Raw genomic sequence first — 23,265 nt, forward strand, 5'->3', positions numbered from 1 at the left:
TGCAGGCTGACATGCAAATGATTTTGGATCGTTTCCTTTTCAAAGCATTGAGACACTCTGCTGTTCATGAGATGTTGCAATGGTATCAACCAGCCACTCCCAGAAACCTCTGTAGCTCACTGATATTCCTTGGCATAGGAAACTCTTGCTTTGACAGGACGAGTTAAACATCTGTTAACTGTCAGTTAGCAAGCTACCTATAGAGAGCTTTTTTTCCTCTCTATGATAACTCTTTCTTAAAATGAAATAATGGAATAAAGTCCAAATGTTGTGAAAAAATCATAATTCTGTAATAATGACACTCTTACTTGTGTTTATATTTGTGGGGATCGAGGATGGACATGCTAAAGCGAGGAAACTCATTATCTGGAAAAGTAATGGCTGGTGTTGATGCACAACCTATATACATTATTATAAACGTGCATTATGGGTTAATTAACTTGGCTTGAAATCTCAGTGACTGCACCTTTAATCTTTTCTGACAACACCAAAATTCTACAAGAGTTTTACATGTTAATTTATATGAGCCTGGTTAATTTCCACATCTCGCCCACATTTTCAGCTTTTGTACCTCCCTTTCACAGAATATCACACACAAGTATCGCATACTAGTGTCAAGAGTATAATTTTATTGATACATATCAGTCAAAACATAAATATTTGAAACGGTTTAAATACTTATTTTCCACAGTATTGATACACCCATACAAGCTGCACTTTCTCAGTCTCTCTTATCGTTAATGTTTGCTCCAGTCATCCTGCTGTTCTCTGCTACTAACCAAGAAAAGAGAAGTCGTCGTTGTCATGTTGAAGCCTTCTTACATTCATCTTTTAATAAAAATTTGGAATTTTATGTCCTAAATGTCAATTTTATGTATATGAAGGCAAAGAAAAACAAAGAAGATAAAGTGAGCGATTATAGAAATAAACTTTAAACTGATTATTTACCTAATGATACTCTATGGTCTCTGCACCACAAGCTTACAGGGGAGCACCATCTAAATGAATAACTCAAATGTGTTATTTCTGTAGCCTAGGAAAGTTCAATCAATATTTGTGAGCATCAGCTACTCTCTCTCAAAGCCAGAAACCAGAGAAGTAAGTCTCAGACTCTTTTCCACCGCACAAAAAACCTGCTAACACCTGCTAACATTTAGCTTTTTAATGTGATGGGAATCTGCATTCACACTTGGGTCATTTGACTCTGTCAGTGGTCATGGGTATTTATTGGCTGCAGCTCTGATCGGCATTGACGAAAACACAACACCAAGGTGAATGCGTTAATTTTAGCTCCTTAATTTGCAAGAAGCAATAATGAGCCACCACGAAATACCGTCTGTCTCCGCACAAGCAGCCCTCAAATATTGTTCCATACTAGTCTGCACTGAGTTTTAAAGATAGACTGAATATGTAAGAGATATATAAAAAAATGTAACCACTTTGACGTGGTTTTTTTGTTGTTGTTGTTGTTGTTAATACAGGTCTCCATGCTGCTTTCTGTTGTTTACTAACATATTTTCTGGCCTGTCTGTGGTGTTAAACATCACAAACCAAAAAAAAAAAAAAAAAAAAGAGCCTACACACAGAAAGGCATGTTCATCTGCTGCATATCGTCTACTGGCAATGGGAAAGGAGTCTCTAGCCTTTTTTAGCGGGTTTACCCATGTTTAAAAAACCCTTGTATAAATAAATATAAAGTCTGGAGCTGCACAATAGAGCCAGATTTTGTGAACCCGCGGAATGTTTGTTTTCTTTTTATACCCAAATGAGTTTTATTCCATTGCAGTGTTCTCAGTTGTGAAACAGAAAATGTACCCACATACTGAGAACATTCCCCTGGGTGCTCTCAGATCTTTCCTAATTCACTGACTATGGAGCAGCTCCAGACTTTATACTAGTGATGTCAATTACCAGAGGCTCCACGACATGATGTATGATATGATATTATCATGATACTTTAGTCACAATACAATATTATAGCGATATTGTTGCGATATGCTGAGTATTGTGAAAAAATATATAACGATTCATTACCTGTTTTCAGCAGCAAATAATGTCCTCAAACGAAAACTTTGTCAACATCTGTTTTATCTAATACGATATCTAGTGGACTTAAAAGCAACTGATTATATAATTCACTTAGGCTACCTAAAGTTTCATTTGTATTTGTAATACTAAACATTTATATAATTAAAAAACAATACTTGTGGGACGATATGATATTGCCAAACAAAAATATTGCATTACTATGCTGTATCAATTTTTCCCCCACCCCTACTTTACCCTATACCCTATGACATCCCAAATTTGAGTTTTAGCACTCTAGTTTTTGCATAGTATACCTTTTTTTTAAGATTTTTTTTAGGCCATTTTGCCTTTAATCGATAGGACAGTTAAGTGTGAAAGGGGGAGAGAGAGAGAGAGAGGGAGTGACATGCAGCAAAGGGCCACAGGCTGGAGTCGAACCCGGGCCGCTGCGGTAACAGCCTTGTATATGGGGTGCCTGCTCTACCACTAAGTCATCGACGCCCCCTCTAGTTTTTGGATTTGGGAGAGAGTTAATTATGTTTACTAATATTTTTGGACTGTCTTAGACCAGAGGAGTAACATGTATGAATTTAGATAAAGGTATAGTTCCCCTTTAACGAATCTAATTTGGTTGGCCTCTACCGGCAACTGTCAAAGTTGAAAAAACATAAAAAAAACTGAGACTTAGATATTCTGTATGTACCTGTACATGTTCCCTGGGCCTCTTGTTTTGTCACATGTGGCCACCCGTATTGTCATCAGTCCTGACTGACATAATGCGGCCCCTCATATCTTTCTGTCTCTGTCTGTCTCTGTGTGTATTAAAGTCCCAGAGGCAACATGTCAAAGATGTAATGACACTGTGAGTGCTACAAACGTAGTGGTAGGACCTGAGTCTCTAGATAAACAGATATCAGCCGCTCACTGAGCACATTATCTGCGTACATACAATGAGACACACACACACACGCTGACTGACAAGAGCGTTCAGCAGGTATTTCTACACCAGATTTCAGTTTTACAGGATGAAAGATACTGTGTTTAGAATACTAATCTAGAATACTAGTCACAGGTATCAATATGAATGCAAGCTAATCCACCTAATTTTAACTACATAAACTTGAGATTATCAGCATTCATATGAACACATTAAAGGGTATAAGTTGCAGGAACCTTCATCTATTAATGCTGAAATTGCAAAAGTTGCACTGTAAGGAAGTCAAGAAAATCCTGATCCTGAGCTAAAGAAGGAATTGAGGACAGAAGCTTATTTTAAAGGAGGAACATATTTTATAATCAAAAGAAATTTCAATAACTTCACCACAAATTGCTGCCTTTGTTTCACTTTCACATCCTGTTGTTTACCCTACACACTTTTTTCCTGATCACTGTGACTCAGTGAATTTCAGTCAATATTTCTCCTTCTATATGAATCCATAGCAACTCCAACTGTATGATACATAACTTTAATTTGCTACAACACTAGCATTACAGGGAATTTACGGTATGTAGTGTCAGTTACATGAATATAGATTCATATTAAAGGGTGCTGTGATCCTGTAATGTCTCAGTAATACTACTGAACAGAGGAGAAGAGAATGAAAAGATCAAATCAACTTCATTTTCAAAATACACACTTTGTCAGTCTTTGCATGAGTCTCTCTGCAGTCTTTGTCCCTGTGAAGTGCAACAGCGCCCCCTGTGACTCAAAATCGTCTCTATCAAAACACACTGCTTTGGCAAGTTGGCATGAGAAACTCTTTCATCTGCCATCCTTCTTCTAAGGAAATGTGTGTTCCTCTATACTGATGAGGATTTGAAAGATTTAGATTGTGTGGAGGGCAGCAAGCTACACCAGAGACCATTATGTTTGCTGTTTTTTTCCAGCCCTACCCTCTCTGCCATCCGTTTGGTTTACCACATGGAAAACTTTCTTCTCTTCTCTTCTCTTCTCTTCTCTTCTCTTCTCTTCTCTTCGCATGATTTAAAGCCTGATTATAATCTCAATTCGCCCTGAAGACACAAACTGTGAAAAGTCTCCACTGTTTTACACAAAACAGGACTGTCTGGACATGGATATTTGGCACACTGTCTTGTCATATGCAAGCGTGTGGGATCAGAATTTCTTGATTGAACCTTGGCCCAGTCTTGATTATATTAAACATTTTCAACATATTTTCTTCAACAATCTGAATTAAGATAAATGTGTCTCTCTAGTTTTGAGCGGTAGGTCTGAATATAACGAGATTTTTTTTGGTTAGGAGCATCTTTGTGCATCTGTGCATTGATATGAGTTTACGTAAGTGAGGTATCCCAACAATTTTCTCAAAATTTCTCTCTTCGTCTTTTTTAATAAAATGCACCAAATGGAAAACCTACGCCTTTCAAAGTGTCACACTATAAAAGTGATGAATAACAACTCTTCATGGTTGATTTTGTAAGTTGCGTAAATGAATAATAAATTATTTATTACTCACACAATGCAGCCATCTCTTTGGGAAGGTCTGCCCCAAACCGGCCGAAAAGGTGGCTACTGGCCAGCAGGTCAAAGGGGGAGTGGCTCCGCATGGAGTTAAAGGTAAACGGGTACATGGCACGAGGAAAGCCGGTCATGTGACGCACTTGGTGCTCCCTGTTGGTTGCCATCGTGAAAAGTGCTGCTGCTGGTTTGGGTGAGTTTTCTCTGACTGTCTTAATGTTTCCTCTTCCTTTGTCTTCTTTGTCAGGGGCCTGCAATGAGTTTGAAGTGGGCTGCTGCCATTCAGCCCCTCTCAGCTGCTAGCTGCTCTGCCGTCAGGCTGCAGAGAGGTGAGAGGGATGCTGACAAGCAAGGAAGAGAGATCAGGAGCCACGTGACCAAGACCTGACGAGGTCCAGACTCTGTAGAAAAGAAGGAAGGAGAAGAGCTTATGTCAGTCCTGGAGACCATAGTGAGTTAAAAACTTTCCTAAAGTCAAATTGATAACAACAATTCATACAAAAATAGCAATAACAAAAACAATACCTGAAATATCTCAAAGACAAAGTCCAGATGAGGAAAAAAACACAAAGAAGGCAAAGAGCAAAAAGAGAGCGCTGAAGAAATAGAAACACTTCTCTCATGTTTTTTGTCTGTCTTCAAAGTAGTGCAATGATTTCAGGCAATGCCATATGATTTCAATCAGCAGCACTGTATTATAAAGGGTCTCTCTGTTCCCTCTGCCAGCCTGACTGTAGCCAGCCTTCTCGAGAACAGCCAGCCACAACATGGGCACAATTAACCCTTTGCAACAACAGACACATGACTTACTCCTTCTCACTGTACCCCACACCACAAACCCTCTGTGAAGCAAACAAACCTCTGAGGGTCTATGGTGATCACAATATCTCACCTTCTCTGGCCCTCAGGACTCACGCAGTGGCTCTGTGACCCTGTCAATAAGTGAAATGAGGGCAGCCCTCTCCTCTTGTTTCTCTATGACTTTCTCATCCCCTTTAGTGATTTCATGAGTGGGTGGAGCTTAACTCTCTGTGGTGGAGCTGTGGTAAATACAGCTCGGCCAAAGAATGTCTTGTTGTTTTGGGCCTGCTTCAGCATGGGAATCAAACACCCAGTGTGGGTGAGATGCAGAGGGAGAGAATTATGAATTTACAAATGGCCCTTATTGCACTACTAAGTAGAATACACAGATTCAATAGAAATACAAAGTGAAGAAAACATAGGGGAACTATCTGTCCGTCTATCCGTACCTGACTGAAAGTAAATTGTTCCACATGTGGAGGTAAAAATACTGGCTACAGCAGAACCCCTTTACAGGACAGAGACATGCCAACAAACACACACCCAAGCTTTACCTCTTAATTTAGCAAGTCCCACAGTTTCCATCTTAAAGAGACAATTCACTCAAATTGCCTCTTGTGTTCTTGTTGTACTTCGCCATGCAGATTATGTTTTTATTTGTTCAGGCTTTGAGATATCTATTTATGAGACATCTGCGTCCAACCAAACGAAACAGAGATGAATAAAAGTTTGTTAATGGAACTCACAGAATTTAAAAATCACAGTTAAAAAAACAGCAATATATCTTTCCGGGAACAGAGTCCCAGTTCTTAATAATCCATACGTGAGCAGTTCTCTTCAATAGAAAGCACTGCTGTAGTGCTCAAGATCAGTCTTGGTCTCTAGACCACTTTTTAAAGCTCTTGGTCTTGTCTCGCACTTGACTACATTTTTACTTGGCCTTGCCTCCATCTCAGACTAAAAGTACTTTGCATTTTATGTTCAAAACCAGTCAAGACCACAACAGCAGGGATCAGTGTTGAATGAAGAAGGTTTAGTGGATTTCACCCCTTAGTGTTTGTATATGTTTGCTCGTAGAAAACAAATTCCCAAATTCATGGTGCAGTCCCCAATATACACAATAAAAGAGATAAATGAAGAGAAATATTAATTTGGATGATTTTTGTGAATGTGGGTCAGTCAGATCAATTTTAGAAGTGCTGTCTGGTCTTGGTCTTGACTTGGTTTCAACCCCTCAAAGTCTTGGTCTTGTCTTGGTCTCGGTACATTCTAGTCTTGGTCATGACTTGGACTTGGTGTAAGCGGTCTTGACTACAACACTATTAGAAAGTAGAAGTGTTTACAACCATTCACCTCTGTTATATCGGATGAACCTGGACATATTGTAACCTATATCCCAAACTGTTTCGTAAGGCTTAATATTACCTGGGCTGAATGAAAAAGTGTTTGCTCTGATAAAAATGCTTCATATAGAAATCTTAGGTGCTGCACCTTATTAAAGAGCTTTAATCATAACAGCTTATTCCAGGCTTCATCACTCAAGATCCTAAGAAGATATGTTTTGGTCAGCCAACCCTTTTAAGTACTTAGCAGTTGCAGCCATAGACTGTAGGTTGTAACCCGTTGTCATTTTCTGGACGTCAAATACCAACGCATTGTCACATCCCTCGCCATGTTAAATCAACACCAGAGACACCCTTTAGCATCTTTAGGAGATGCACATAGCTTTTCACTAACCCCAATCTAAATCCATCTCCAGCAATACACTAAGAGCAACTGATGTGGTATAAAGAAAGGGGATCCACATAGGGAGGGATGGAGTCAAAGTGGATGTGTTAAACAAAATAGCCCCATTCCCACCAAGCAGTACAGTACGATACAGTACAGTTCGGTACACTTTTTGTCCGTTTCACTGTGAAAATTTGTGGATGGTGCCAATGGAACCTTTCCATACCATTCCCATTTTTGGTGCTGGTACTAAAAGGTGGAGCTGTGAACACTGCAGTCTGTTGATTGGTCACTCTACGCAGGGATGAGTTGTGGCTAGTTTTGAGGGAGTTTTACATATAATAGTAAACTGTAACCATAAAATAAAGGATGTTTTGCTGCCTCTCGCAGCAGCTGGAGTCTTGAGAAAAAAAAAATTCAACTCACTGGGCTGACTGCCGGCAACTTTTAAGGTGGAATGTTTACTTGTAATGTTAGTGAATGCATTAGCACACCTTGTGTCACACCTTAAATTTCAATATGACAACTATGAGCATTACTTCAGTATTTACTGTCTCTCTTGGATGACATACACTTTTAGTAATGAGCGCATCTTCAAGTGTTTAAAAATATATATTAATTTCGACTGCGTTATGTGAACTGCATATATTCTAATCCGCACTTGGAGGAAAAAAAAGCATTGCAGAGCATCGCTCCTGTGAGCAATAATAAACCCCTGAGCTTGCCTGAGAAGGACTAAATGCGCAAAGCTGCTATTTTTAAATATCCCATTGAGAGAGACTCTCCGTGCAGCCTGTTATAATTTGTTCTGAAAATGTTGGTGTGCAACCCTGTTCTGTGGACGATAAATGAGGTGCAGTCTTCCAGTCATGTAACCAGTGATGAGGAAATACAGCGAGTGTTGGACGAAGCAGTGAGTGACAACAACCCCACCCACATTTAGGGGCACTGTTTGCACTGGAAACACCCAACAGACCCATGGTATAGGTACCATGTCTGAAGGGTTATTCTTGGTTCCAAAGGTACCATACCAAAAGTGTTTGGTGGACTAATCGGACTTTCACCCAGGAGACTGCAGTTTGTGTCCTGTTTCAAACCAAAAGTCAGTGCTGTTTTAAGGTACTTTTAAGGTAGTATTTGTTCACATACTAACATCACTCAAGAGGCACATTTACATCATGTTACACAAGAAACACAATCATTTTAACCAGAATCATGATCTTTTTTATAAACCTAACCAGGTAGTTTTGTTGCCTAAAGCTAACTGCGACTGTTTCACAACATTAGCCACATGTTACAATGTATTTCAGCTATGCATCACAAAGAGATGCTAAAAGGGTGCCCTATGTGTCTCTATGAGGCACAGAGGGATACAGGACAAAGTGTTGGTAATTGATGACCTGGGAATAAGAATGGGATGCCGGTTCATACATATGTTTTATGTCTGTTGAGTTTTTTTCTGGTATTCTTAACCTGCAAATTAGTAATACACACATGATATGACTTTTTTAAATTAGATATCAGGATATTTTAGACTGTAAATAAAATATAAGCATCAAAAATTATGCACTCAGTTGCCAGTTTTTTGGGTACCCATGTGCCAAAAGTAATGCAGTCTAACACTACAGAAATACAATAAATCCCTCATGAAGATAAGATTGTTCACCTTTTGTAGAAACTGTTTAAAAGAGGTGTTGCTTTAAATTGGAGGCTTACGTTTGTAGTGCTGTACAGTTGTATTGCATCACACTGAGGGGTGTTTCTAATATTTAGTCTACACTCAATGATATAAATCGGGTGGATTAAACATTAGACTAACCATCAGGCATCTGTGCTACCATTATTATAGTAAAATACTTCAACATCCTTCTGTTGTTACGGCAGCTTTTTCTTCCAAAACACACACATACAGCACATGTTACACATTCACATACACGGCCACAAAATCAGCGCAGTGAGTGTTGTTTTTAAAGTCATATTTCCCATATTGACATATTTTCTGTAACTGCTTGGCTCTGCTGCGGTTTTTCTTCACTGCGAGGGCCAGTTAGGGAGAGTCCCTGCGAACTATTTTCACAAAGAGCTTTTGTGTTTGACGATCAGAAAATGTCAAACACAGGTTGGACAAAGTGTGTAGTGATTAAAAAAAAAGTGATTACATACATGGTGTGGAATGGTCACATTTTGCAAAACATATGCATGCACATGCCTCTCCAAAAGCAGCACACAGAAACATACAAGCACGGACATGCAGGCTGGAGAAGTGAACGTACACAGATGTTCTGTGACTTTAATCATGTTCATGGGCGAGTAATCAGTGGAAAACACACTGTGTTCACACATGCTGAAGCACCATTGAAAGCTGCAATTGACCTTGAAGAATGAAGGAGTAAATATAGGATGGAGGATCCCTCCACAGATGCAGCTTTGGAGTCGTTCGACTTCAAGTTGACTCTTTAACCAATCAAATTCAAAGACCGAAATCACCAGTATGAAAGCCAGATGTATAAAAGGATTGGGATGAAGAAAAAAATAAAGTGTCGAAAGCTGAAAAAAAAGATGGAAAAAGATAGAGGGAAACAGAGGAAAAGAAAGGGAGGGGAAGAACATAAGAGGGAGTTTCAAGCATCTGGCAGGCCATGTGTAAGAAGTGAACAGAGTCCTATTAATTAGAGCCATACTAGAAACTGGATTAATAAGAGAAAGAACGGACTGTGGTAAAGCAGCATGGGAGGAGGGAGGAGAAAAAAAAAAACGGGCAGAGCGGTTGCAGAAAACATACATAAAAATAAAGCAACGGTTTTATTTCCACTAATAAACTATGAAATAATGTGCACCCAAGCCAAGGAACAGTTTCTTTCTCCCTAATGAGTAACACCCCCCCGCCCCCTCACCCTCCCTCCAGGGGGAATACACCTTGGGTAAGGCAACAAAAGCAGTGCTGTGTCTCCGGGCCTCCAGGCCTCAATGCAGCTTTTATGAGACCTGGCTGGGTCAGGTCAGACTGGGTCACCTGGTCCTGGTCCTGCTGACACACAAATACACCAACACACACAACCGATGCTCCCTTTTCCCAGACTATGGGGATTAAAAACAGCTTTAGTGTAAAAACGTTGGGGCTTTCCACCTCTCTGTCTTTTCCAACAAGCCACTGCAAACCATCAACTGTGTTTGTTTTCACACAACTTCCATCAAACTCTGCTTTCTGGAGCGACCCCATTATGTGCAGAACATTGCTGCAAGAGCTGTAAACATCTCTCAGCTGTAAACAGTTGAAATGACAACATTTTTTAAATAACATGTTTTAAGTGCTTATTAGGAGCATCATCTGGACCTAGTTACCCTGGGTGTAAATGTGACTAAACTTCCCAGCCCAAATCAGCTTGAGGTTATAGTTATGAAACTACACACACACTGACACACAGAAGGTCATTACTGAGCATCTGTCCACACTAAGTCATTAACATGTGAAAACGACCTGTGACCAGACTAGCATATCAGGAGGCCACCTCACCAAATCTGCAACATGGAAGCTGAACAAGATCATTTCTTTTTGCTCACTTTAACAGCAAACTAGGGAGAGCACTATAGGGTTCACAACTTGCAGGCGACAATCATTTGTGAAAGGTGATGCCGCCATTGTTGTGAGCAGCACTTAAAAAATTGCCCCAGGTTGTTTTTATAAAAATCTCTTTTGTAATTTGGTAGGCAAACAACTAATCTGTCAGAGTCAACACCTGGCCAGATCATAGGGCTGTACCAAATAGTTTGAAGCTTCATTCATAATGCTGAAATTTGAATTCAACATTTTTCAGACAGGGCAAGACTTGAAGTTAGACTTGTAGCATTTTGGTCGATGTGAATTAAATATCATCATCTGCCCATGTCCACAAGGGTCCGCATAGACTCCACATATAGCTCATTTATTGTGGTTGCGTGGACTGTATGCATAGCAAGCGTGCTGACTGCACATGGTCCAGTCTCCTGTTCCACACTCTGGTCCAGCCCAAAACCCTGCAGCCAAGCCATCTGCAGCCGCTGCAGCATGGTGAAGTTCGTTTTAAGGTGGATATTTGACAGACATTCACCTCAGACCAGGACCTTATTTTCAGTTTTACCCAATGCTGGCAGTAGGAGGAAGGTAAGCTCAGCACCCATCCCTCCTGTTTACTACCAGGGGGCTGACATGGACTGCCAATGGCACTACGAATACAACCACATGTGCGTCCGCATAACGTTCAATGCAGGTAACAAAAATACTATGACTCTTATTTTCAGATGATCCTGAAGTAATGAACACATAGTTATGAGTACATAGTTATCCCCTCCTCTTCTCTGGGATTGTCAACAGTGTGGTCTAACTCAGCCAACTCATGATTTTGTAGTTGTCATTTACATATACACCTGTTTCTATTGTCAGACAACTGATGAGCACAATTCATAAATGCAACCTGTGGATCAGGTTCTATTTTACAACTGCAACGTCATCTGACAGCATCAATATAAATACATTTTAATGACAATGACTTGTATGTCCTGATTGACTATATTAAGGTTTTAACTTTCTGTTAAAATCAGCAGAAAGTTGACCTTTTATTTACACTGCTATACGTGATAAAAAGTTTAACATTATAGCAGTTATATGTTTTGTTCTTAGATCCATCACTCTTTGGTGAATTGAGAATTTTGATCAGATTTTTGGTTGTTTTTTATCTGCACATTAGAGAAAAATGTGGTGTGGAGATAATGTGGTGAAGCATTTTTTTAGGGAAACTGATTACTGGAGAGTTACAATTAATCTTCAGTTTTATAGTATAATGAGTCCACTTTTGGGGCTGGGAAATGTGTGGTAACAGGAAGTCTAGTATGTGTCCTCCAGTGTCAGTTAGTGAATGAGCAACAGCCTCAGTTAAAGCATTCAGAAAATGGAGCTTGATCAGGGTGTGTATAGGTTAATAAAGGATTAATCCATCTTTAAATCATGAAAGGATTGCACAAGGATAAAGACTGCACTATTTCATAGACCAGGTAACAGTATACACTAGAGAGGACTAGTAGCTCCTAGTTTCCTGCCCTGTTTTCACTGATTGGACAGGTTCCCAATGTCACCAACAAAAACAGTTGTATTGCTTATGTACTCTTGCAGGCTGTTCTCAAGCAGTGTTTTATGCATACCTACTAAAATTAATTTATTTGTATATAACCTACATAATCATGAGCCAGTAATTCATGTATGACCCACGTAATCAGGAAGGCTGTGGTCATAAGACAAATGCGCTGATGGGGAGATGGATGTGTCACAAAACACAGGACTTTCCTGCAGCAGACTGGTGTTTGTGTCCCATGTGAAACCAAGTGAACTTTTAATCATTTTAAGGTGCTTCATCAGCATTTTTATTTTCCTAAACCTAACCAAATTAACTTTACTTGCCCAAACCTAGCCTTTGTAACTTTGCTTGCCTAAACGTCACCCAAGTAATTTTACATTAAGTACATAACGTCATTCATGGGGTGATAATTTGTTGGATATCATATGAACTGTTGTATGAGGATACACTGATTCTTGCATGGTGGCATGTCAGCTTGCATCAGCCTGTTTTGACTTTTCTTTCACTCTGAAAACACTCTTGAGTCTTTGCATTGCTCAGTCAGTATGTTTACATGCACACCTAAGTCGAGCTATGGTTAGCTCAAGTTGGCTATCTAATTGGTCTACTGTCCTTGTCCCAGTATACAAGCACAGGAGGGGAATTGATTTATTATCTGAAGTGTGATAGGTGGCAATATGTTCCCTTTCATCCTGTCAGTATTGGACCTTTTTCCAGTTCACCTACGTATACATGCAGGGGTAATTCAGCTCCCAGCTGCATTATCTGGGTGTGTTAGTACGACTTGGAGAAATACAATTTAGTACGATTTCAGTTGGACTAACATGTTAACATGCATTTTAAAAGTCCACTTGTCGGATTAACACAATAAATCGTTTTTCTGTAATGTGCCACACAGAGTTATTATTACTAATATTTTAGAGTGAACTTTCCTTGTCATGGAGGGACTAATGTTGTATAGATGGAACAAATTTGACTATGTATTGTGGGGGAAAGGGTTGACTGCAAGTGACTGGTCAGTGCTAAATGGCTACCTGTGTAGTTTTAGGTACCCTTTCTGTTTCTGCCACAGGTCCTTCTTTCTTCAAGTCCAGCTGTGTTCGAAACTGAATCTGAGAATCAGTAAACATTGAGGTGCAGGGATAGATAATCAGTGAAACAAACAGTTCTTGATATGCTAACAGGAATAAAGGCAACATGACCAAAAAAATCTCTTTATTATTTATAATTCATTAATGAAACCTACACTTTTGACTTATGCACCATCAGCATTGTTTTTTTAAGGCAAAGCATCATGTACGCAATGTCTCAACTACAACAGAATACAAGCACACTGGCAGATTTTAGGATTTCATTGGAAAGTGTTGAGGTTCAGAGAAACACATGAGAAAGGTAAATGTTTATGTGTTGGTACTGTCAATGTTTCCATTAAATAGAAACAGTGTCAGTTATATGACTCTGAACTATTACCAGAGGGTTTAAATACTCAGTTCCACATCACATAATGATGTCCTTTATTTTGTATAATCATGTGGTCGATTAGTCCTCACTGTTAGCGTATCCAATGATGATGTTTCTTATTTTTTTTCTATACCCTTAAAGTGGTTGTTTCACCCCAATGAGAGTGTGAGCGCTTGTCTAAGACAAAATAAAAACTGAGAACAGGCCACATGAACTGAAAAGTATCCTGTCAGTAAATAGAAAATAAAAAAAATGTTGTATTTTTTTTTTCTCCTCCCAACTATTTAGTCATCTTTCTGTTTCCACACTTTCAGTGTGTGGGTTCAATCCAGAGCGATGTGAGTCAGCTGGAAAATAGGCCGGTATTCAGTGATTAAGTGCTATGGATTTTCTTTTTTTTTTTGTTGTTGCTCTTTTGTTTGGTTGGTTTATTATCTTGTGTTGTTCTTTTGTGGATATGAGCTTTGCTTATCTTTTGTTCTTTCCCTTTTATTCTGAAATCTATTTGCTTATTGTCAGTGTAACGTGGAGCAAATCTTCAGCCACTTTGACCTGCACAACAGATGAAAGTTTATGGTTTTGTTCAGCTTGTATCTATGGAGACATTAGAGTGTGATAGTAGGAAGGAAATCAAGAGGAAAAACTTAAATACAATCCCTGCGTTTGAAACCACAGAGTTTCTCTGTATGACACCGAGCCACAAAGTAAAGTAAAAGGCAGAGTCTGAGTGGATATAAAAACTCCCCCCAAAACAGCCAAATGCAGGGAAAAACATGACTTCAGCAGGGACAATTAGCTGTAAACCATAAAACCACAATCAAATCTGGCTTTTTCTGCGAGAATGCAGCCAGGGATGATCTGTCCTGAACACTCCAAGCAGAAAATGCACATACTGACACACAGAAACCATTACAGAGGGGAAAAAACATAGGCACCATCACCCACAAACAACATAATGAGATTTTCCAACAAATGACCGTACTATATTTTATGTCAAACTGACATGTAAAAATGTCTTTTGAGCAACACAAATATTGCAGGGCCGTAAACCATCGGTGTCTGACAGCCATCTTATACCCGCAAAATGTTTCTGGCTGTGGCAAACACATATTTTCATTTCATGCAAGTCATTATGTTGTTAGCTTAGTCAAGAATGTACACACAGATGTATATATTAAGCCTCAAAATAACATTTGATGTCTGTTTCCCCGCTGTTACTCAGAAACATCTTTCAGAGAGATTTCCAGATATTCGTTTTATGAAAATGATTTTCAGTAAACAAGATTTGATCTCCCTCGCCGAGTTTATAGAGGCTATAAAAAATACATGTTTGAAGTTTGAGGGTGACAAAGTCAATAATAACCTAAAGGCAATAGTTCCACATTCTGGGGAATCCGCAAAGTTTCCTTTTTCTTTTTGAGAGTTAGAAAATTCAATGCATTGTAGCTATACATCTGAGAGTGGTATCGACCTGCTTGTCTAACTTTTGGCAAGAAAGCCAATAAATGCATTTCCAAAACATTTTGAATTAACCCTTTAACTTCACACCACCAGTTGAACTTTCATCTCAGATTCAAATCTGCAACACATTATTAAAATGTTTTTATGTAAATGACAGTGTATCTACTAAAGGGATGTCTCCAACAAATGTTTATGGATACAACCACTGTTCCAAGTTTAGTTATGCTGGGTATGCTTGAAATTAGGACTGTTACATTGAAATTGCAATTTTCAAGTTGGTGATTGATGGAATTATTAACAAAAAAACTTTTGCAAAAGTGACTATTATAAATATATATACATATATATATATATATATATCAGAGGATCGAATAGGAAGGGTCATTTTCAGTCTGATAAATAAATTCAAGTTTTCAATTAATTACAGTCAGTACATGCTTATTATTTTTATTAGTTTTGTGGGGTTTTTAGATCTAGATTAATGCTGTATAAGTAAAATGTATTTAAAGAAGAAAAGATTAATTGTCATTGACAAAAAACAAAAAAAAAATCTGATTTCTGATTAATCATGACCCCATTTTTTTTTACACAAAACTGCCAAACACTCACTGGTTCCCATGTCCTCAGTGTGTATGCTTGCAATGTCTTTAACCTTCTATGATAGTAAACTGGTTTTTGGACTGTTGGTTGGGCAAAGAAGGCAACTGAGATGTCTGAGATGTCGGTTTGATCTCTGGGAGATATATACCAAACATTGGATTAGAAATTATTATTACTGTTAACCTGGATTAGTTGGGGTCTTTGGGATATTCACATTACACCAAAATACATGATCGAGTTACAGCATTATCATCAAATCATCTCCACCCAGTAGAAAACGATCTGAAAGTCACAATAGGCACCCTCCACTTTGTTCATTCATCACCACAAAGCGTCACCTGACTCTAGACTAACTTATTTTTACTCTTGTAATTTTGTAATTTAAACTGTCCAACATACTCAGAATGACACAGTATGAATTCTGTGTTAGCAGTGCTAATGGGGATGATGTTGACGATAGTAATGCTTCATAACACACACAATGTTGTCATTATGTGGAGCCAACCCTGTGGGCTCCCGGGGGTCTCCAGGTCGGAGCCGGGGTCAGCCCCTGTCGCTCCAGGCACAGCAGCCCGGGCCATGGGTCAGGCCTAATTGAAGCATTTGGTGGGCAGCTTTTCATTTAGTATTAAAGTAAAATGTGTGTCTAGAGACTGTCTGAACCCCCCACCGCCTATATGTCTAACACACACTCAAAATCTGTGCCTTGCTGTTGCTCCACAGAGAGGATTAGAAATGTGTTTAAAGGGACTTGTAGCCTGTACTGAAGAGCAGCCCCGGGGCCACGATTAAACACACTGAGAAGCTCTTTAGACACACTGAGACACATTCAGCCTCAAATTTTTTTTTGAAAAAGTGCAGCGAAAGCATTAATGAATGTTACAAGTGACTTTCAAATCTCTGAAGCCAATTGGGCATGTCAAGCCCGAACCACAACCACTGCATGGCTCTCAGAATAACTCAGTGTACAATATTCTGCAGAACAAGAAAACATTTGTGTCTTCCGCTCTCAAAAACAAGTAGCAAACGCTCACTTCTTTGTCTTGGAAGATCCAAGTTTCCATTTCTGTGTAGCGGGCATGAGAACAGCCCTGTTCAAAATCAAACTCAGCTGACACGCCGGCAAAGACGAATTGTTTCATATATAAATATATATATATGTATGTATATGAGGAAATAAAGAAGAAAGAAGTCAGTGAGACTGTGAGGAAGAGAAAGAACGAGGGAGAGGAGCCAGACAGCCTCCTCAGCCTGAGGGGCTGTCATTCTTGAAAAGTGTAGAGAACAAAGATGAGATCGCAATGCAGTTAAAGGAGTTATATCCAAACACACCCAAACCCATACACACACACACACACACACGCATTCCTTCTTGAAATTTTTTCTCCAAATGATGAAACCAAATGAAAAAAATTAGGAGTTAACCAAGAGCAGATGCATGCACCATAAATGTTAGATTTCAAAAAGCTGAAAATAATCTGACCTGGGATCAGAGAGACAAGTTCACTCAGTAGCCGACACTGTGGACGTCCACTGACGGAGAAAATGACCAAGTGACGAAAAGCAGAGTAAAATCAAACCCATTCAATCAGATGAGAAGAGGAAGCAAAGAAGACGACAAAGAGGAGTTATATTTAGCGAGTCTGTCACTGCTCTCCAGAATGTCATCTCTAATATGCTATGTAGTGTTTGCACCCAGCTGTTTATGCCTCCTTATAGACTCGTCCACCTATTCCTGTGGACGTGCTGATGAACATTCCTCCAGACATTAAGGAAAATTAATCTGGAATAGATTTGTCAAGAGTTTGCTACAGCAGCTCGCAGCGGGGGCCTTGCATTGGAGTGCATGGTGTAGAGTGGCATGCTCAGCAGTATGGTGTTAGCGGACAGACGTGGGCAGCTCGGATCAGCTGGGAAGAAGCACTTAGCAGATGAATAGCATCTTAATCACAATCATCAATCAAGCAATGCATCTGTATTTATACAGCGCATGTCGCACAAAGGATGCTATTTGAAATGATTCATGGGCTTTATAAAAAAGGGGGTCAGCAAGTGTATTCTCACACACATACACACATAATGCAAAGCAGCAGTGATCAGACACACAGCAGACTGTCTTGTGATATCCGGAGTGGCCTATTTCAGTGTTTCCATCCCGCTTATGTAATTGTGTGGATGGAAACCTGTTTACATAACCTTCAGGGAGGGGGGGTGAGTGACTGAGTGTGTTCATACTCAGGTAGACCAGACCCACTCAGCCATTTGTGATGTTGATGGAGTGATCCATCAAGTCTGACAGCCGGTCTGTTGGCTGAGAGCCTGCGGGCTAAGGCAGCCACTTTGTCTGGTGCTGGAGAATGGCCTGAGATGGTTACCAAGCTCACCTGTAGCACGCCACCAAGCCTGATGTATGCAACAGTAGAACGCAGTGACCTCTGCTCGCGAATTCTAACATCCATTATTTAACATGGACCTTAGCAGTGATCATAACCTTTCAGCAGCTGTGAATCAGAGTTTATAAAGTCAGGAATAAACAGAGACATGTGCATCCATCAGTGGGGGAAAAACAAATGACACACACATACATCTCCACAAGCATTTGTCTTCTCTCATGGAGCGGCCCCTGAGCACATGCAAGTGCTGATCAGCTTTCATTCCCCTCCTTAGCTGTTTCTGTTGTTCTTTCTCCTTTCGCTCGAAATCTCTGTTCTCAATTAAAGCTGTCCTCAGGAAACTCAATCTCTCCACTCGTGCTGTCCCAGAAACACACACACACGCACACACTCACAGAAAGAGAGAGGAGGAGAGAGACAAGAGAAACACACACACATCTCACTCATGCTCTGACATGTCCTCTGTCTGTCTTCTTTTCACACACACACACACACACACACACACACACACACACACACCGCCAACAGAAGTTATAAGTAAAGGAAGATCTTGAAAAATTGGATTGAAAAACCAAACTTACCAGATGTGGCTGAACACGGCACACAGTGAGGCGGCTAGTAAGGGTGAGTCAGTGGAGAAACGAGCTGGGAAGGAGCGTAGTAGTTGTGTTTGTCAGTCAGAAGTCCCTCTCACGGCGACGATAGAGCTCAGCCTGTTGCATTCCGCCTCCCTCTCCTTTTCCCCTCTCTCTCTCTCTCTCTCTCTCTCTCTCTCTCTCCCTCTCACACACACTAACACACACCCTCTCTCCTTCTCTCTCTCTCTCCTCCTGAAATCATTGTGTACTTTGATTCACAAACCCTGCCTTTGTCACGTGATCCAACACTTCAAATATACAGCACATTTTTTACCAGCCACAGAATGCCCGAAGGAAGAGAAAACAGGGTCCAGAAAGCTTAGGTTTCAACTTGCTGCCCACCCCCTCGCTTCCCTTGTCTCTCTCCCTCTCTCTCTCTCTGTCTCGCTTTCTTTGTCTCACAGCCCCTTTCTCTCTCTTTACCTCCACTCTGTCTACACTGTACTGTCAGTCAACGCTCTTTTGTTGGATTTCAACTCTAGGAGTGTTTGTTTTACATTTCTAAATTTGTTCCTCCTCTACTCACCATCCAAAGATAGGTCTACACTAACACACACACACACACACACACACACACACACACACACACACACACTCACAGAGAGAGCAGAGAGGCACATGCTTGCATGCACACACACTAACGAAACAGTCATTAACTTACAGACATACACAAACACGCATGCTGCAGAGGGCTGCACACCTTTGGGGATATCAGTATCAGCCCTTGGCTTGCGCTCCGTGTTTACAATGCCTTGACTTTGGGATGGTGGCCAGCCAATGTGGGAGTCCAGGGGCCTGGGGCCAATCAAGGGCCACTCAGTGCTTTATTGTGACTACATATCCCTGATGGGAAAGAAATACTCTCAGCATCAGTGTCTGTATGACTCAGGATGGTGGAAACAACAACTTAAAAACTGGAAAGGCTGCATTCAGCCTGAAAATGTTACAGTGTAAGAAAAAGAGTAATGCAAACGGTGAGTCAATCTGAAAATACTGATCACATATAAACAACTGTACAAGCTTGTTTACAGAAACATAAATTGCAACTGCTATTCAATGCACAGCACATTTGAAGTGCTACAGATAAGAAAAATGTGCAAAATATTACGTACACAACAAATTCATAGTATAGATACCTTCTCTGGAAACCACACAGAGCCTGGTATATATGTTAGATGACTTCATTAAATCTCCAAAATGCAAACTACCATGAGCTGTTTTCCATCTTTCCTATAGCCTGAGAAGTACAAAGGGCCATTCTCTCTGCAGTTTCCGCACCTTTAAATCAGTTTAAGTGGACTCTTTTCCTCCTACAGGATTTTCCTAAGCAAATCAACCCGGCATTTTTTTCTGGTAAGGAAGCATTTAATGGTGATACATTTGATCCGTGATAAGATCAAACCTGGCCAGTCGGGCCCTGAGGGGCAGAGCTACCTGCCTCTTCATGTCAGAGATAAAACTGTCTGCTACTGTCTGACTGACTGGCCTCAGTGGCGAGTCAGCCCACTACAGTCAGTACAGGTCACCTTCCAAAACAAAAGCTGTTTTTTTATTCTCAGCTTGACTACTTAATGAGGTTTTAAAAACACAAGTTTTATGTTTATTTAGAAAAAGTCCAATTTTCTATTTTTAATCCACCCGGTCTCCTAACAGTCACGTTTATGTACACTTAAAGGCCCACTGTGGATTTAGGGGAATACTTGAAATATAATATAATAAGTATGTTTTCTTTAGAGTACAGTCACCTGAAAATAAGAATCATTGTGTTTGTTACCGTGGAATGAGCCATTTATATCTACATAGGGAGCAGGTCCTCGTCTTCAGAGATCCCCATGTTGCACCGCTATGTTTCTACAGTAGCCCTGAATGGAAAAATCCAAACACTGCCTCTAGATAGGGTGTGTTTTCACATCAGCCACATAGTCAGCAGCCAAGCACTGGGAAAACACTTTTTTTAAACTCCTTTATTCAGTGTTTTTACTGGTTTACATCACCAGGTACGTTTGTTGTCGAGAGAAAGAGACCTCTGCGGATAATTCAGCTCCCGCTAAAAACCTCTTGAACATCTGGATCTTAATTTATCAGAGAGAAAAATAGGTGAGCACACTGTTCCTTCAAGTAAATTATTCATAGTTTGTCCTAAAAGTACCATGAAAATTGCAACAAGCGTGTCATTATTGTTGAGTGAGTTGGTTCCATGCAAATATGAAAAAAATATGTGTAAATAAGTTTCGAAATGAACTAATGCTTGGGAACAAAAATGAAAAATTGAAGTAGCAAGAACCTTTTATAAAGTACCTACAAATGTTAGATTTCCATATTTATACGATCAATTTGAACCTTTTTATTTAAATGCATTACATGGAAATCATGGAAAACAACATGAAATGCTTTAAAACTTCCCCAAGATGTTAAATTTCTGCGCTTATAAAAGACCACATATGTGTATATATACATGGCAACAATGGCAAGCTGTGTCTTTTTGCTACAGTATGGTGGGTTTTACATAAGAAATGCAAGGAAGCAATGTACCATCAAACTCTGCCTTGTCGCCATAATTAATCCCACTTGTTAAATTAGGTGTTAAATGCATCTTCTCATGGTTTTGTGATAAAATACACAAAACATGTTGGCAATATTCTCCTGTGAAATCGACCTCTTCAAGGGTTCCTGTCATACGTGACATGGAAACAACAGATCTGAGCCACATGGCGAGGGAGGAATGGAGAAATGAATAAGTCAATAGCTCTCTGCAGCGATACAGTGTGTGTTTTCAATAGCAGAACAAAAGAGATATCTGGAATAGATTTTGTTAGTACGGGGGCTTAGTGTACAAATATGAGACAGAGTGTTTTTTTCCCCATTGTTTCCTACCTCAGCAACTTACCATACATACACTACACTACTGAATGAAAACTACAAAATCATTCAGTATATTAACATAAACACAGAATGTCTACATTGAGCTTTTTTCAGCTATCTGTCTTGGATCACATTTTTTACATCACTTTGGTCACAAATATGGAGCTGTGGACGGTCCAATCAGAGGTCCACTGCTTCAACCATCTGGGTAACTGCCACACTCCTCAGCCCCAGTGTCAGCGAGGGAGGTGAAAGGTTAGTCCCGTTTGTGTTTCTGTGTCAGTGAAATGCGCAAAAAGGAGGGGAGGGTGTAACATCTGGCTGAGCGTTAAAGAAGCATTTGTATATTTCTGACTGTAAATCTATGGGGCAGTAATAAGCACAACATGTGGATGCATGTTGATGCATCACACAGATGTTTTCATTCTCTCCCACTTTTCTTCTTGTTTAGTGTCAATGAGTGTCAAAGCAGCTCGACTCAGAGAGAAGATTAGGAACATGAGAAGGGTTTCGATGAGGCCTCCAGGTAGGATATTAGAAAGAGGTAGGTAGGATAGGAAAGACGGCCTTAAAGATGTCGAGCAAAGAAGAAAGAACAAAGAAGCGGAGGAGCAAAACAGAGGAGGAAAAAAGAGGGGAGCTTATAACTTTCTGCAGAGCTCGAAATGGGGCCCTTTTTGGCAGCGAGCAGTGGAGAAAACCGCAGAATGGTGCGACTCTGGAGTTGAGGGGTGGAGGAGGCAGGAGGAGGGGAGGGGGCGAGCAGAGGACGAGGAAGCAGGAGAGAGCGAAGAGGAGGGAGAAGAAAAGAAAGGGTGAAGGAGGAGGGTGCAGACGGCAGGTTTTAATCAGCAACAGGCTGTTGGTAATGAGATCACTATCCCACTGCTCTCAGATTGATGTCATGTGAAGCTCTGTGGTGCACAGAGAGGCATGCAGAGGATGACAGGCATGCATGACAAGCTCACTCGCGTGCTCGGGCACACACAAACATACGAGCATACATGCAGAAAGGCAGAGACAGAGTAACTCTCACATTGAGGCTGGCAAATGCCCACAAACCAAAAAACACTGGCACTGCAAAAAATAAATAAAAAATCACATGCACAAGACAAAGAACCTTTAATACACCACAGCTCCCTGCTGTTAATTTTCTTCAAGCAAGAAAAAGAGCTGACACAAATATAATCACACCCACACATACACCATAAACACGTTTCGGGTCCCCAAGCTCCTTTATGTCTTTTCTGTCTCTCAAACAGCTAAACATGCACACAAAGAACATACTGTACCAGTGGTGAGGGTTGGCTAGACGTGCAGGCAAAAAAAGTGGGAGCAAAGGAGGAAAGAAAACGAGGACCGGGGGGAAGGAAAGAAGGGAGAGAAGAGGAAAAGAGTGACACTCTGGGTAGTAGTTGTCAGTTTGGGGTTATAAAGTTTAACACACGACCAGGGGAATAAGGGGGGTTGTTCATTAAAACACAGAATCTGGGTAAAGCATATGCATAACAAAAAAAAAAAAAAATGCAGTGAAGAAATTTAAAGTGCCGAAGCACATTTGCATATTTGGTGTTGTTTGCATCGATTAATGTTTCTGGCTAAGTGGAGAAAGAAAGGGAAAGGGAAAGGAGGTTGGGGGGTGTACATGTGCATCCAATGAGCAGCGAATAGTTTTTCCTATATAAATGTTCCCCAAAATTCAACCA

The 23,265-nt window shown here is 40.2% G+C and overlaps 1 protein-coding gene across 2 annotated transcripts in view; it reads right to left on the reverse strand.

Moving 5' to 3' along the window:
• The window catches only part of rargb (retinoic acid receptor, gamma b), a 41,560-nt gene extending 22,770 nt beyond the window's left edge, over positions 1-18,790 (reverse strand). For both annotated transcript variants that reach the window (XM_049588882.1, XM_049588864.1), the window contains exons 1-2: positions 18,641-18,790; positions 4,506-4,908 (exon numbers count right to left, since the gene is read on the reverse strand). In XM_049588882.1, the coding sequence (XP_049444839.1) occupies positions 4,506-4,674 (169 nt within the window). In that variant the 5' untranslated portion in view covers positions 4,675-4,908; positions 18,641-18,790. The remainder of the gene's footprint in view (positions 1-4,505; positions 4,909-18,640) is intronic.
• Between the last annotated feature and the right edge of the window lie 4,475 nt (positions 18,791-23,265).

The sequence above is a fragment of the Epinephelus fuscoguttatus genome, linkage group LG1 (assembly GCF_011397635.1).
Source record: "Epinephelus fuscoguttatus linkage group LG1, E.fuscoguttatus.final_Chr_v1".
Classification (NCBI taxonomy): domain Eukaryota; kingdom Metazoa; phylum Chordata; class Actinopteri; order Perciformes; family Serranidae; genus Epinephelus; species Epinephelus fuscoguttatus.